The 16,426-nt window shown below is 36.8% G+C and overlaps 3 protein-coding genes across 7 annotated transcripts; 2 read left to right on the forward strand and 1 right to left on the reverse strand.

Annotated features, from left to right (window-relative positions):
- The first annotated feature begins 698 nt into the window (after positions 1-698).
- LOC141393690 (zinc finger protein 830-like) lies at positions 699-1,763 on the forward strand. The gene has a single exon (XM_073967045.1). It carries the CDS (start codon positions 851-853, stop codon positions 1,670-1,672), a length of 822 nt encoding a protein of 273 aa, XP_073823146.1. The 5' UTR covers positions 699-850; the 3' UTR covers positions 1,673-1,763.
- An 85-nt stretch (positions 1,764-1,848) lies between these two features.
- Ctu2 (Cytosolic thiouridylase subunit 2) lies at positions 1,849-3,189 on the reverse strand. The gene has a single exon (XM_073967041.1). The coding sequence runs from the start codon at positions 3,187-3,189 to the stop codon at positions 1,885-1,887; it is 1,305 nt and encodes a 434-aa protein (XP_073823142.1). The 3' UTR covers positions 1,849-1,884.
- Positions 3,190-8,286: 5,097 nt separating this feature from the next.
- swm (Zinc finger protein swm) lies at positions 8,287-14,690 on the forward strand. Of its 5 annotated transcripts, none has more exons than XM_073967034.1 (5): positions 8,287-8,310; positions 9,072-9,320; positions 9,390-9,828; positions 10,410-13,028; positions 13,085-14,690. In XM_073967034.1, the coding sequence occupies exons 2-5, from the start codon at positions 9,262-9,264 to the stop codon at positions 13,484-13,486; spliced, it is 3,519 nt and encodes a 1,172-aa protein (XP_073823135.1). In that variant the 5' UTR covers positions 8,287-8,310; positions 9,072-9,261; the 3' UTR covers positions 13,487-14,690. The 5 variants fall into 5 exon arrangements, with proteins under 5 accessions (XP_073823135.1, XP_073823138.1, XP_073823136.1 ...); XM_073967037.1 differs by having other exon boundaries at positions 8,291-8,630; XM_073967035.1 differs by having other exon boundaries at positions 8,291-8,576.
- Positions 14,691-16,426: the final 1,736 nt, after the last annotated feature.

A 16,426-nucleotide genomic window follows, 5' to 3' on the forward strand; every position in this document is an offset into this window, starting at 1 on the left:
GTTCCTTTACTTCTGACACCATACAATTCATATGTGAGCAGTTTACAACTTTTACTACTTTTGCCGGTTTTACTATTTTCAAAAGTAAAGGAACATACCATATATATCCAATAAATATCTGCCTTCACCTCATTCTTAGTCCATATTTACATTAGGCAATTTTCCTTGCGGCAATTGTCAGTTTGAGGGGGAGAGAGGCGAGGTATATGGCAACCCTTTGCGCCGGGCCACACTAGCGTGAATTTCATTTAAAAATTTCATGAAATTAGGTGTTCTTAAATCGAATTCCCCACTACAGCAATTTTATGATTTTACTCTACTATGGACGTCGATCTAGAGACGCATAATTTCATATCAAAATTTCAATGAAATTACGGTAGTGTGGCCCGGAACTTTGCCTCTCAACACCCTCTCTCACCAACAAACAGACAGTTGCCGCAAGAAAAATTGCCTAATGTAAATATGGACATACTAGTTTTTTATTTTGTTTTTTTATCGTTTAATGTATTTTGTCACTCATTCGTTTCGTTTGTTGAACTCTTTATTCACCAAAGAGAACCCAACATTGTTTGTGTCATGTTGACAGACAAACAGCAGTCATTTACAGGGATGCCAACTGTTCCGAGGCAAAAATCGCTACAGCCACATACGCAGCCTAGGTCTGTAGCGATTTTTACCTTATAACAGTTGACATTCCAGCTTAAACAGTGTTTTTTGTACGTCAAGAATCACCACAAGTAGCGGGAAAACCACCAACTTGGCACCCCTGGTCATTTATAAACAAACAATAATTTTAAGAGCTGAACGAATAAATCGGAAAAAAAATTCCTCAAGAAAATTCCTCTGTAAAATGAAAAGACTCAGTACAAATGTAACCCAAAAACAATTACGGGCGCTAGCCGTTAAACATGGCATGAAGGAGGCTAGCAGCACCACGGAAAAGATTGAGTCCCCGCTGATGAAAGTTGATTCTAAAGGACAATTAATTTGTGTCATTTGTCGAACACCTCTGAAATCCGCCAACATTTGGAAAGTTCATGTTAATTCTAAAGCTCATAAAAACAATGTACAAGCTGCCAAGGAACTAAAAACAACGTTGCTAAATGCTGGGACAACATTAAAACCTAATATCACCACCACCACAAACTCTTCAAAAGTTGTTGGCCCGGTTAAAGCTAAAACAACAAAGGAAACATTATCCGATAAAACAAAGCCCACATCAGCAGCAGATTCAAATCCCATCAAACCAACTGCAACACCTGCCGTCGTGGATAACAGCAAAAGTGCCGAGCCCCAACAGAAGACTTCAAATGATCCACTTCCAGCTGAGTTCTTTGATAGCAACACTGCAGAAAACAAAGCCAAGGATGCTGAAAACAAAGATGCCGAATGGGAATTGTTTCAAAAAGAAATAAAAGAAGTTGCCGAAGCTTCATATGAGATATTTGTTGCCGATCAGAAGGAATTGGCAGTGGAAAAGGAACTTGTGGAAATTGATGAACAAATCCATCATTGGTCAAAAGTTTTGGAACTGGAAGAGAAAAGAAAAAAACTGAGTAAAGTTATGGAGAAAAATAAATCTCAGCACGATTCAGATGAATCCAGTGAAGAGGTATCTGAAACGGAGGATTTCGATGAATACACCGATTGGAGAGCAAAGGGGTTTAAATAACGGCACCAATATCAAAAGAATTTGTGTACTTGGATAACTATGAATTTGTTTACTGTGTAAAATAAAATACTTGTTACAATCGATACAAAAATGGTGAGTTCTTAAAGTAGTCCTTTCCATTTTCGAGTTCATATGGTTTATGAACCGAGAATTAGATAAAGTATTCAAATACCAAATACATTTTCTAAAGTCAATTTCTTTATTAAAATTTGTTATTGTAGCAAAATGTCCTTATTACTGGAATCAGCATAGATATTACGACAGCCATGACAGACCTGTGTCAAATCACATCCCTCAATATCGCCGTCAACATGTTTTTGCGCCTCCATACTTAGCTCTGAGGTATCCTCAGTTTTAATACCACATTCAGAGACAATACGAGAAAATTCAATGGCCAACAACGTGGTGGAGTCTTTGTAATCCAAGGGAGATTTGCAAAACACACAACACTTTTCACATTTCCTACTACTATCACCATCCATTTGTGAGGCTATTTTCGAGCCTGTACGAAAGACTGTTGAAACTGTCGAAGAGTAATTTTGTTGCAAATCTTTTACAAATGCCTTGGTGAGATTTTGTAAACTCGCTGTGGATCCAAAATCATTGCCATAGCTATTATGATTTTCCAACAATTGTAAACTTTGAGCCTTGACATATAAATTGATTTCTTCTTCTGTTAGGTCCTTAAGCGGTCTCACAATCTTTACATTGTCGTCTAAACGATTATCCACTAAGGCAACGTCCAGGGCAGCACTGCCTCCTCTTCCCAATGCTATGGCCGACAACAGATCCGAAGCTAAATCTGAGCTAATATCGGCTTTGAAGGCAAATTGACTGTTAAAATGCTTGGCAGCCAGTGATGTAATTTTACTGCGATAGTGTTTGATGAAATCCTGGCGAGATGTCAGAGATTTCATGCAATCAACAGCTTGCTTAAAGTCTGACTTTATTTTACTTGTAGACTCAATGTAATGTCCTGGTAGTGACTTCAAATTATATATTAAATCACTAACTTTGTCAGCTTTCGTCAATGGCAGGATGTAACTCTCAAATTGTTCATAGTTACTGCACGCACTTTGTATATCTTGTATAAATTTCTTATATTCCGCGGAAGAATACTCGCTCACATTGTTCAACTGATGATCATCTATATAAAGAACTGTAGCATTACAATGTAGCCTCTTGAACGTATTTTGAGTTTGGGCATTATGTAGCATATCCATCAACACTAAAGACTGCACACTTCCATCAAATATTAACAAAATATTTGCATTTTTCGGCAGAACTTTAGATGAACCCAATGCAGCACGGAATTTATGACGCACATAATTGAGGAAACACTCCTTGCATTCGGCTTCTCGGAATGGAAGTTTATACACCTCTTCAGCAGGTTGTTTACATTTATTGCACAAAACTACTTCACTTTCAATGAGTATGGGATTGGTGGGCTTTACATCAGGTACCATGGAATGGACTCCTCCCTCATCACCAAAGTCATCTTCTCCAATGCTACACATGTTGTTTTTTATTTTTCTAGATTAAATTATTTAATTATCGTGAAATAACTAACAAATAAACTACAGCATGCTTTTGAATGAAGTGTGTATTAGCGTTGCCATACTCGCTAAATAGAAAGATAATCTATGAAGTGACATGGCCACACATAAACAAAATGTGTATTCCCGTACTTTTTTAATGGTAAAAGTCATGGTAGAACAAATATAAGGTAAAGTTAATACTACAACAAATACAACTCAACAACAACCACATAGGAATTTGTTTTTGTTTGGAACGTTAGTGTCAAATATAAATGTAAACAAAATAAGGAAATGTCTATAAATTATTGGAATTTAGAAAACTAATAATTTTTCACATTTGATTCATTATTTTGAAAAACATGAATGAAAACTCGTTAGATTTTCAGTTTGAATGTTTTCATATCATTCCACTAAATGCACAATATCACGCAGGAAGTAGAATTCTTGCAAAAATGTTTGGGGTCGCTCGTAATTCATTGAAAAAAGAGAAGCTGTTTCAATATTTTGTTTTTGAAAACAAAAAGCACATGTTTATTAGGGCTTTATTATTTTCAAGTTTAACAGAATACCACACATATTAACAAATATTGTACCGCCTCTATAAGTGGTGTTTTAGTGTGCGACATGTCGTTCGGACCTGGAGGAGGTTACATGTCAATGATATGAAGGAGTCTTTATTGGAAATTGTTTTTATTTCAGATGAATAATTTTTTTCTTCGAAAAATATATATCCCTAATATACATCGAACATAGAAATAAATATATAAAATGTCGTATGGAATTTGACACTAACACTATAGCCCAGTTCAGTCAGCTGGGTATTGCTGCTACCTTTTCTTGTTCTACCATGGGTAAAAGTAGTAAAAGAGAGAAGTGTGAAAAATGAGATATGCATACAACATTATTCAAAATGTACGGGAACGGAAAAATGGAAAAAAACGTCAAAAAACTGGAACAAATATCAAAGTCGGCATACCAGCCAATTAGAAGCCGGCTACCATGTTACTTTTGCTCTGTTCCAGTACTGCAAGAATCTACTAATTTTTACTATTTTTTCGATAACATAAAGGAAAAATCGTTATAGTAGTAAAAAGTAGTAGCTTTTTGCAGATTCTGGAACAGAGCATATTTTACACGCTCAAATTTGTTGAGTAAAAAGCTTTTAAAGAGATCGTCTTTCAAGGCCTGCGTACATAAGCTGCCTTGCCTGCTTACCTTGCTTACTTCTGATAAAAGATTAAAAAAGAAAAGGGCAACCCAGTTCGAAATTTCCTCGGCCTTCTTTATTCTTTTATTTTTATTATGTCAAAAATGAAGCAGGAAAGCAAGGCAATCAGGCAGAGCAGCTTATGTACGCAGGACTTCAGTGCCTTTTTTGTTAAAATAGAACTGAACATTTTACTACTTTTTGGTGTACGGAAAAGCTTTGTGGTAAAAAGTGTTTAAAAGTGGTAAAAATTATAAAAACTTTTTAGTTCTGGAACACCACAAAAATTGCTATACCCCTTTACTTTTGAAAATGGTAAAATCGGAAGTGCATCAAATTATGCATTTTCACTCATAATTTTTACAAGAGCGTGACTACTGAAAGATGCACTCCATTAGCACTGCATTTAACTAACCCTTTGGGATTGTCTTTTAAGGTATTTTAAGGTAAACTGTCAAAATTGCCCTCTCATGACCAGTTTTACCACAAAAGTAAAGCCCTCGGCACATAAGCGCTCGGCACATACGGTGCGTTGTGCGTCGCGCTACAACAACCACATGAAAAATGTGTAAGTGATGCCAAGTTTTTTGAAAAACAACAACATGGCTGGCGCATTAAAGTTAAAGTTAAAGTTTTCATGTGGTTGTTGTACCGCGACGCTCAACGCATCGTATGTGCCGAGCGCTTAAAGAAACGGAAAAATGGTAGATCTGGTAACAATGTCAAAAAGAAAAAAATCAATTTTCTTTTTTATTTCTCTGTTTTAATTTTTTTCTGGTTTCTCTTTTTCAAAATAATCTGGCGTAATCCCATTGTTGTTTTAATATTTAAAACAACTAAAGGGCTGGGTACATAAGCTACCTCGCCTGATTGCCTTGCTTTCCTGCTTCATTTCTGACATATGGCCTGTTCCCGTACTTTATAAAGTGGTAAAAGTCGTAAACGATTTTCATATAAATTTTGTGTACGGGAACGTAAAAGTGGTAAAAATTGTAAAAACTTTTTAGTTCTGGAACAGAGCTATAATAAACTTAAAAGAATAACCCCCTGTTTTTGTAAAAGTTTTTATTCTTCTCACACGAACTGTCAAAATTTGTAGATCGATTTACTCGCCTCAGCGCAAATGTAGAGCTCTGATTTTTAAAAGAGGAATTCTTAACTATATATGGAACGCGTTTACAAAAAATTAGGTTCGTATGTCATCTGGGGGCTGAGCTATGGATGCCTGAATTATTACGAATATAGACGAACGAACAAAAAATAGTTACAAAAACAGGGGGTAAGTCCATATTTGGTCTGTTCCTTTACTTTTAAAAATGGTAAAACCGGCAAAAGTAGTAAAAGTTGAAAATGCTCCCATATGAATTGTATTGTGTCTGAAAAACTTGAAGATTCTTGAACGTAAAGGAACAGAGCTATTTAAATTAAGCAATTTTCCTTGCGGCAATTGTCAGTTTTAAGGAGAGAGACGTGAGGCATGTGGTAACCCTTTGCCTCTCAACATCCTCTCTTATCGACAAACTGACAATTGTCGCAAGGAAAATTGCCTAATGTAAATATGGACTAAAGGTGAGAACACAATGGATTTTTGTTGCTTATTTTTTCCGCCTCGCTTCAAAGCGCAAAAGTGAAATTGTGCTGTTTTCAATAGGACAGACCACAACGAAGCGAGGCTTCAGGCCACAAGTTGAAAATTGTTGAACTTTTGAATTCTTCACCTGGCTTCATTTTTTGACATTTCGTTTTGACATTCAATTCGATATAAACACGCGTTTATTCTGAAAAATAGAATTTGGCTGTAATTTTTATGTTCGGTACTAATTATTTACGAACAATTCATATTAATAAATTGAATTTTATTTGATTTATTGAAATAATTATGGTTATAGCGCCCATGAATTTTACGCTTCGATGTGTGATACCAAGAAATAAGCGGCCTAGTGAAGAAATAAGCTAAGAGCTGACTGTGTTCTCACCTTAAAGGCCGTGGCACATACGGTCCGTCGAGCGATGCGTTACAACAACCACATGAAAACTTCAAGAACGAACTTAGCACCACTTACACTATTTTAATGTGGTTGTCGTTTTCAACGTGTGACGCGACGCACAACGGACTGTATGTGCCGGGGCCATAAGGAAGGCCGAGCAAATTTCGAACTGGGTTGCCCCTTTCTTTTTTTATTCTTTTATCAGAAGCAAGCAAGGTAAGCAGGCGAGGTAGCTTATGTAACCAGGCCTTAATTTATTAGTGGAGAAGGTTTGACATTGTTCGCCAAAGGGTAAAGCAGGGAAGACTAGACAGGGAAATAATCGTCAAACCAATGTTGAAAAATTATTTCTACCATTTGTTGCCCGAAGAAATTTGTCTTGTAGCCTGTGATAAAAGACAACGCCATTTTTCTTCTCTCTTACAGGGTGTTTTTGTAAAATTGCTTGCCTGTCACACGAACCGTTCGGACTAAAACGTATACGCTCAAAATTTGGTCCTTGTAAAATTTTACGAACCATTCGTTTTTATCTAAAAGCTTTCGTCTATTTCATAAAAGCTTTTATATTTCAGGGTTTCCATCATACTTATTTTGTGAATTTTGCATAGGCATATGCACATAAAATGTGTTACTTGATGGCATCCCCGATAAACAGATGACAAACAAAAAATAAAAAAAAATGTAAACAAATTTTCCAAAAATAATTGCGGTAATATGAAGAAACGGATGTGCATATACGCGTGTGATTCCATGGAAATAAATAAAATTGCATTCTCCTCCAGTTTTCGTGTGCTTTGTGCCATTTATTACTCAAATTATTTAATTTTCATTCAAAACGATGGGTCTTTTCCATTCGTTTATTTTTGACGTATTCGTTCGTCTGATTTTGTTAGTCCCAATTTACATTGGGCGAGTTTACTTGCGGCAATTGTCATTTTGTAGGAGAGAGAGGTGAGGCATATGGTAACCCTTTGCCTCTCAGCACCCTCTCTCACCTACAAACTGACAATTGCCGCAAGTAAACTCGCCTAATGTAAATAGGGACATACGAAAACCAAAAAAATTACGAAAATAAAAAGCTTTCATTTGTTTGTCACACGAATACAAAAGTATACCGCTATGAAAACCAAATTGTGTCTTCGTTTATGAAATCGACGAACGAATGGACAAAAACCTTTTACAAAAACACGCTGTTAAAAATTGCTATCATTTTTACCACTTTTTGGGGTTAAGGAATTCTTTGCAGGTTAAAAATGGTAAGAAGTAAAGGAAAACGACCATTATGCTTTGTTTACATTTAAGAAATCCACTCGATTTCATATGTCAATTCCATTGCTTAAACGTCAAACGAAATCCAATGGATTTCAGATGAGTTTTCATTTGACGTATTGACAGTTGAAAGGAATTGACAGTTGAAATCGAGTGGATTTCGTAAATGTAAACCAAGCATTATGAAGGCCGCGGCACATACGGTCCGTTGTGAGTCGCGTCACGCTTTAAAAACAACAACCACATAAAAAATATGTAAGTTATTCCAAGTTTGTACCTGAAGTTTTCCTGTGGTTGTTGTAAAACGTTTGAGTAAAGTTTTGTGTCATTCCTGGTAGAAGAATAAAGAAAAAATGAAACTTGGCAGCACTTTGTCTTTTATTCATCTACCAGAAATGAAACAAAACTTTACTCAAACGTTGGATGTGTTTCGGGCTTTAAGGCCGCTGCATATACGGCGCGTTGGGCGTTGCGTTACTACAACCACATGATTTTCTCTAATAAATTGAAGTACAAGTACTTTCAAACGAACCACACAAGAAGTAACCACAATCGAGTAATCACTAACAATAAACAAGCAATCTGGCAACATGCCATATGTCAATTCGCTATATTTGTTATTCGTTGAAGAACAATGTAAGTGGCTTGACGTTCAGAGTTAATTTGTTGTATTTTCCGAGTTTAAAGTGCAAAAAACTATTTAAAAAATGTGTAAACGTGTTAAATCGACTGCTGGCTTTACGATTTTAATGAAATTCCATACGGAATTCATGTTATAAAACTGAAAAACGTGTCTAAAAAATTGCCAGTATTTTTCGCCAGTACTGTTAATTTACACAACGAAAAACGAGTTAGAGATCGAGGAAAATCTACTCGTTTAGTGAAACAGTGTTCGTCGTGTGGTAGCGTAACTCGTTGATAACACACAATAAATCACTGGACAAACAAAATGAATCGTGCGTGGTTTTGTTTTGTGGATGTTTTATTGCAAAATCAATGAAATTTGAAGTATTTTAAAGAAAAGATTCTTGCCAAAAGATGTAAATTCATTTGTGGTTCATATAGTTATTGAGTTATTGTTGTTTTTTTAGTTCCACGAATGAGATAAAAGATTGCTTGCATTATCCCCTTGGTGTGCAGGAGTAAAAGAGACGGGGAGAGTGTTTTTGCTTCTCCTGTTTACGATATTACTTACTGGCTGGTTTTGACACCATAATCAGTCGATTTGACGTTTACGATACAAGTATAGACGTCACATGCAAAGAAATTTACTATTCATAAAACATAAATTTGCGCAATTTTGTTTGTAAATTAATTTGAATGTAGTTTTTAAAGAAAAATTACAAAATCACAGAGAACTGATGTTCAATATTTAATTATTTCACTTGCTTTTGCAGATTCTAAGAAGAAATTATATTGAAAAAAAAAGAAAATACGTGAATTGTTGTTGTATACCACACACCGAGAAAAAAACAAGCAGCGAATTTGGTCGTATCGTATAGCGCAAAAGGCAAGGCGAAATTCAGACCAACCCCCTACGTTTACTCTGTGAAGCTAATCAGTAGCAAACAGTCGTTCAACGCAAAGATGTTGATAAATAATACAGAAGCTTTAAAAAGTTGGCTGGTAGTCATACTAGAGCCATTGTAAGTAAAAACTACTTAATACAATGTTATTAGTTATTAATTTAATTGTTATTTTGTATTTCTTTTTAGATGTGATGCTGATTCTTCTGCCTTGGCACGTTATGTGTTAGCTCTACTAAAAAAGGATAAACCCGAAAAAGAACTAAAACGTGTTATGATAGAACAATTGGATGTATTTTTAGCTGAAGAAACGAAACCATTTGTGGAACGTTTATTTGAGGCCATAAATAGTGAGGAATATTTAAAAACTCCCCCGCCAACTGCCAATCCAAAGTCGTCAACAACAGACAATGAGGATGAAGATACCTCCATTGCAGTGGAGGGTACTAAAACTGCTGCCAGCGATGCTTCAACATTGCCGACGTCATCGTCGTCAGCATCATCATCAAATGTGATAAATCAAAATGATAACGATACAATCACTAGTGTAACCGCCAAACCAGATGATACAGCTGCTTCAAGTGGCTCGTATACTGCGGAAAGAATTAATACACCACCAATTGATGATGTGAGTAAAAAGATTTCAATAGTAGTTGTAATTTTATTTTGCATGCTACAAATTTAAATATCTCTGCGGACTGTTTTTGTCTACGCCTCGCCTCCTGCGTTTCACATTGAACTGATTTAAAGTCTGAAATTGAGTAGAACTTGTCCTTAATTACTATGTTGTGCAGTCTTAGGAAATAACTATAGGTGCAAAAATACGCCCAATTTTTTAAACTTTCATTATTTTATAGGTCGTATTATGTATACTACTCACAAAAATGTATGATTGTATACAAGCATAGAAATAAAAAATGGTTTGCAAATAGTTATTTTGCAACTCCATGAAAATGAACACTATGGCATTCACGTCTGCGAACGTGTTAATCACTCTGGGCCAGAGACGTAGACAGAAATACAACTCGACACCATTTCGTGCAATATTAGAACTTTTGCGAGTAAAAAATATCATAAAAGTGACCATTTCGGGGGGTTTGCGGCCCTGGCAACGTCTGGGGTGTAAAATATCCATCCACACAGGACTTATTAATTTAGAAATGAAACAAATACTTGTTTTCTAATCATTGTTTCTTTTCATTCTCACAGAGCAAAACCAAAGATAACCACAGCAATACTACGACAGAACGTACCTCAGCAGTAGCAGCACCATCAACCTCATCAACAACTCATCATCATCAATCTGGTTCAGTGTCATCATCACATCATCATCACCACAATTCGTCATCAAATCGCAATGAAACACATGCATATGGTGGAGGTGGTGGTGGAGGCGGCGGTGCCGTACATTTCAATAATGATCGCCATCATCATCGTAGTGCCAGTCCACCTGCTGCCCGTACAAATCCTGCTGATAAAGAAAATCAACCACGTGAAAGTCGCCGAAGACGTGCCTCCTTACGCTCCAGATCCCGTTCACGTTCCCGCTCTCGTTCCAATGAACGTTTGTCTCGTCGTTCTCGCTCGCGTGACCGTCGCATTAATGAACGTGAAAAGGCCCAACGTCAATTCCGCAATAAATCCCCACCAATTGGTGGCGGTGGCGATACACGTCATGATCGTAGACGTGGTATTGGAGGTGGCGGTGACAGACGCCGTATGATGTCGAATAATATGGGTGGTGGAAATAGCGGTGGTCCTGATGATCGTTCACCAAGATTTAATGATCGCAGAGGCAGTGGTGGCATTTCTGGAGGACGTTCTACAAATCACTCTTCGAATTCGCCACGTAGTCGTTCGCCATCGCTGGAACGAGGCGGAAGAAAACAACAGTCTCCCTCACTTGGTCGTTCTCAAAACCGTGGTGGAGCTGGTAATAGTAGCAATACTGGTGGTAACTCATCTCCCGAACGTCATCATCATGACAGTGAAAAGAGACAAAGATGCCGTGATTTCGATGAAAAAGGATACTGCGTAAGAGGTGAAACTTGTCCTTGGGATCATGGTGTCAATCCCGTTGTATTTGAAGGCTTAAATAACCCTGCATTGATAGGCATGTCTATACGTGAATACAATCCTGATGCTCCTGATCTATGGTCCCGTTCTGCACCTGCCGCTGGACCAATAGTGGGCGCTGCCACACCTGGAGCTATGATAGCTGGTGCAGCGGGTATTAATCCTTTTACTGGTACCGCTCGCCCAGGTGCTGTAATTATGGGTGGACCAACAGGACCCGTTGGTTTTCCTCATGTTCCTGGAGCGGATAAAAGCAGTAATGGCGCTGGTTCATTAGCAGCTGCCGAATATGCCCGTACTGCTGCTGCCGCTGCTGGAGCAGGTTTCCGTGCAGCAACACCTATGATGCCGTTCCCATTCAATCCAGCCGCCGTAGCAACACCCCTACAACGTGAACTGATACCCATACCCGTAGTAGATGCCAGTGGTGGAGCACCCGCTGCCGGTGGTGATGTCAGCGCTGCCCTACAAGCCCAAAGTAAACGGCGTTATGAACTTGAAGATTCTGTTGCCATAGCCGACGGTCCAACAAAACGTAAAATACCAGCCCATAGCCGTTTGGGACCACGAGTGCCTAGTTTACAAAATTGCTCCTTGGAACTACGTAAAGTTCCACGTGGTCTAAACACCATTGCTCATTTAAATAATCACTTTGCCAAATTTGGCAAAATTGTCAACATTCAAATATCCTACGATGGTGATCCAGAAGCAGCTATTATCACCTTTTCCACCCATGCCGAGGCGAATGTGGCCTATCGTAGCACAGAAGCTGTCCTCAACAATCGATTTATTAAGGTCTTTTGGCATACTCCCGATCCTAATGCAGCTGGTGATGTAAATCCCATGGTCACACAACAGCCTGGTATACGTAAAAATAGTCAATATCATTTGAACAACATACCCGCAGTACCCACACCAACAGCCGATTCTGCCAAAACTGCAAACACTAGTCAATCTCAGACGGCAGGAACAAATAATACCAGTACAACAAGCACAACATCATCACAGGACACAACGACCACCACCACCACAGCTACACCCACAACTCCAGTTGCAGCCACACATGTTCCGCCACCATCATTACGTTTGAAAAACAATATACCGCCAAGAACACCAGGTGCCGTAGTCAACACAGCCATGTTCCGCAAGAAACAAGAAGAACAGGTTAAGGCGGTAGCCCAACTAGCCAATGGATTGAGAAAACGTAAACAAGAACTCCTACAAAGCTATGTGAAACAAATGAAATCTGCTCTGGAGCTAGTTGAACGTTGTGAACCTACGGATCCACAAAGAGGCAAAACTCTGGAGACTATTAAAGTGCTGCAAGAAACAATTGATAAATTGCGTAAAGAGATTGCTGCAGATCAGGAACAAATACAGGCACAAATACAAAATCAACAACCACCAACTCCAATCAAAAAGTCCAAGGAGCAGCAAAAGAAAGAATTGCTGGATATTGAGTTGGAACTATTTGCCCAACAGCAGGAGGGTAATGATACCACGGCTATACAAAAACGCTTGGAAGAATTACAACGTAGTATTGGTATTGTACCAGGAGCAGCAGCCAATGCGGTCTTGAGTGGGTCACCTGGTATTGGTAAATCGCCACATTATATACCAGGCGGTAGGCCAATACCCAGAGGAAGAGCCAGCTATCCAGAGGGATCTACACGCGTTGATCGTCGTCCCAAGACAATTATTGTTACGGGCTTTGCCAGTGAAGAAGCAGATTTTGTGCTGGGTCACTTTAAGGTAAGTGAAATTAAGTAAAATAAAAGTACTTAAGAGTTAATGGTTGTTGTTTTTAGCATTTTGGTGAGATTACTAAACATGATATGGATTTGGAAAAGCCACAGTTGATATTGTCATATGCCACACGCATTAATGCCGAACAAGCTGTCGTGAGGGGTAAAATATTCAAGGATACCCGCCTACAAATTGCCTGGGCTCCTGTTGTAAACACACCATCCATTGCCCCAACGGCAGGCAACAAAACCGTGACAGCACCCAACTCGTCGGCGGACAACAAAACGAGTGGTACCGATGCTAACAAAAATCAACCCCAGGAGGCAACTACCGCCATTTCCTCACCAAATCCCAGCCAAACAAATAGTGAAACAGATGCTAACAACACTGATACATTACCCGAGCTAAGACTCGAAGATGAGGAGGAAGACGAAGAGTCAGAAGATCGTTCTTGGCGTCGTTGATTTGCGGTACAACAAGAAGAAAATATCCTCAACCCATCAACAAGAACAGCAAACAGCAGCCATACCAATCGTAATCAGAGTCTGAGATGTAGAGTCTAGAATCCTAAAAAACAAAAAACTTTTACTTAGAAATAGAGAGAAGAGGATTTGTCTTGTCTTACATTGTGGATAACGGATCCATGGTGCAAGATTGTTGTCGTCGTCGTCGGTGCATCATAAGATAGAATGTGAAACGTTGATAATTGTTGTTATAAAATAGCACATAACTTTTGTAGTCGAATAAGCAAATTTTTGTATACTAGGAAGATGATGAAAGAAAGGAATGAATTATCCTAATTTTATATGCTAAGCTAAAAGGGGGCTTCTTTCTCTGCAGAAAAAGAAACGAAAGCTTTTGTTTCTCACCACAACAAAAACAAAAACCTCTAAAACAAATCTTAAACATGAATATTGCGATTTGTTACAGGTTTTCATTATTGTTTTCAGATTTTACACAACTTTACTACTACACAAACAAAACACATCCTCTTGCAAAATTTATTTTTGAAAATATGTAATCGCATCATTTAATGATAACCACATCAAATGGTTTATTGTAAACTAAAACCCTAAAACAATATTTCCTTCATATATATGAATGCTAGGCTTAAATGTTTTATTTGTTTTATTATTTGAATATTTATCTCTTCTTCTACAACCGCTACTACTACAACTAATTACCCCTATACAAACTATTTGTATTTTCTATATTTCTTCAAATTACGCGGCACTTTCATTTATTTTTATTTTTTTTATCAAATTCAAGTTGTTTAGTTAAACGTTTTTATGTTGAATTATTTTACACATTTTTTATATTAATTGAATATAATCTAATTAAAAAATAATAATAGAATACTACACACCTACATTACTAATAATAATAAACAAAAAACACACAGACTTATTATTAATAATAAAATAAAATGAAGTGATTTTTTGCAAAAAAAATAAAAAAAGAAATTCAAACAAAAAAAGAGTAAAAAATTGTAAAAAAAATGAAGAAAAATTACCATGATCAACCAACAACAACAAACAAGCAAAAAAAACGAAAGAGAAATATTTAAAATGAAGAACAAAACAAAAATATCACTAATATTTGCAAAGAATAAGTGAAAAATAAATGAAACTATATAGAATATTATTTGCTATTAAAATTTCTCATAAATCTCCAGTTGTTTTACTTTGTATATCGAAGGGGTTGGGGTGGGTGTTTGGCGCGAAAGTCTGGGATAGTGCAAAAAATAGTTTAACTAACAGACCTTCAAATAATTTTTAAACATTTTTTATTAGAACTTCCAGCTTTGATTTTTTGGGGTGGGTGTTTGGCGCGAAAGTCTAAGATATTGTAAAAAATACTTTAACAGACTTTCAAATAATTTTAAACAATTTTTTATTAGAACTTCCTGCTTCGATTTTTTAAGAACATATTTAAAGGAACTGCAGAGATTATAAATAAATTGAATACTCTCCCAGCTGGCAGAAAAATCTGAAATTCTTACCACAGGTAGATATTTTTGTCCTGATTACAAAAATATAAAGTTCTTTGGGGGAAGTCCATATTTCCCGAAATATGAGCTTCTAAAATTCCTTGTTTAAACGCCGGCTACTTTAAAATAAAATTTGGTCCCGTGTGTCAGATTTGCACCTGTCCATAGGAGAAAGTCTTAAATCTCTGGCCGAAGGCTTTTTGAGACACATTGGTCATCATTATCCGTTCAAAAATGACGAAGTTATAAAAAAGGGAATTTTTGGAAATTCATAGGCCCATATCTGGGGAAGTATGGGCTTGCCCCCAAAGAATTTTATTTATGTTTTTTTATAATCAGTAGTGCGGTTCTCTAACTCATTTTTTGAGTTACCGACAATTGTCGGTAAAATTAAAATCCTTATAATTTCGGTAATTGACGATGTTTTTCGGTAAGATAGTGACGAAAAAAAAGTAGTCGTAAAGTTCTACCGATAGCAAGAGAGTTGCCAAATTTTATTTGAGCTTTTCATTCATAATTTTGCGTTTTAATTTTACCGATTTTTGTCGGTAACTCAAAAATGTGTTAGAGAATCGCACTACAGGAGGAAAAGATCTACCCGCGGTAAAAAATTAAGGGGTCGATTATGGATAGCAACTCAACTGTAGTTGCGTTGCCAGATGAGAAAATCATACAATTAAAATAACTGAAACGACAGAAATTCAGTCAGTGTTTTGAACCTTCAGCTATTAATCTAATTGTAAAAAAGTATGAATTTCAATGAGGAAATGGACATTTTTATTTTTAAATTTGCTTTCGGCAACGCAACTGGAGTTGGGTTGCTATCCATAATCGACCCCTAAGATTTTCCGGCAGTTGGGAAAGTATTCAATTTGTTCCCGGATTATTAAATAATCACCCTTATTACGATTGGCGTAGTCGCATGCGTTCAGGTGTTGTAGGCGTAGTTTACATTTTTTATATGATGAAAAATTTTATACTACGAACCTTTTTTTATTTTATTGCATCATAGATCCATAAAATATCGAAAGACACATTCATTATTCCCTGGACGGATTTCTTGGGTTATAAATAACATTTATTTTTTGATACGACAAATCGGTTTTACGTATGGCGTTGAAATACGATAAAAGAGTCGTGCCCAACGACAGCATATAGAAATAAAAACAAATCAATTTCAAACGAATTTTTTGGCAATGATTAATGAAATTTATTGGAAAATAACTAAAATAAATAAAACTTTTACTTCCTTTATTCCTTTCGTATGACAAATTTCGTGTTTTTATCAGATGACAAACTTTCTATTGAAAATCTGTTAGAGTCCTTGTATAACGATTCAAGCAATGCCAATTTCTTAGTTCTTGTTCAAAAGATGATTTCAAACGAATATTTTACTATTAAAAAATATTTTTTT

Source organism: Musca autumnalis, unplaced genomic scaffold (genome assembly GCF_047663935.1).
Source record: "Musca autumnalis isolate F117 unplaced genomic scaffold, ASM4766393v1 scaffold_2, whole genome shotgun sequence".
NCBI lineage: Eukaryota > Metazoa > Arthropoda > Insecta > Diptera > Muscidae > Musca > Musca autumnalis.

Coding starts and splice junctions, on each gene's coding strand:
- LOC141393690 (XM_073967045.1), top strand. CDS start 851: ATGAAAAGACTCAGTACAAATGTAACCCAAAAACAATTACGGGCGCTA.
- Ctu2 (XM_073967041.1), bottom strand. CDS start 3,189: ATGTGTAGCATTGGAGAAGATGACTTTGGTGATGAGGGAGGAGTCCAT.
- swm (XM_073967034.1), top strand. CDS start 9,262: ATGTTGATAAATAATACAGAAGCTTTAAAAAGTTGGCTGGTAGTCATA. Junction 9,321..9,389: donor GTAGTCATACTAGAGCCATT/GTAAGTAAAAAC, acceptor ATTTCTTTTTAG/ATGTGATGCTGATTCTTCTG. Junction 9,829..10,409: donor ATACACCACCAATTGATGAT/GTGAGTAAAAAG, acceptor TCATTCTCACAG/AGCAAAACCAAAGATAACCA.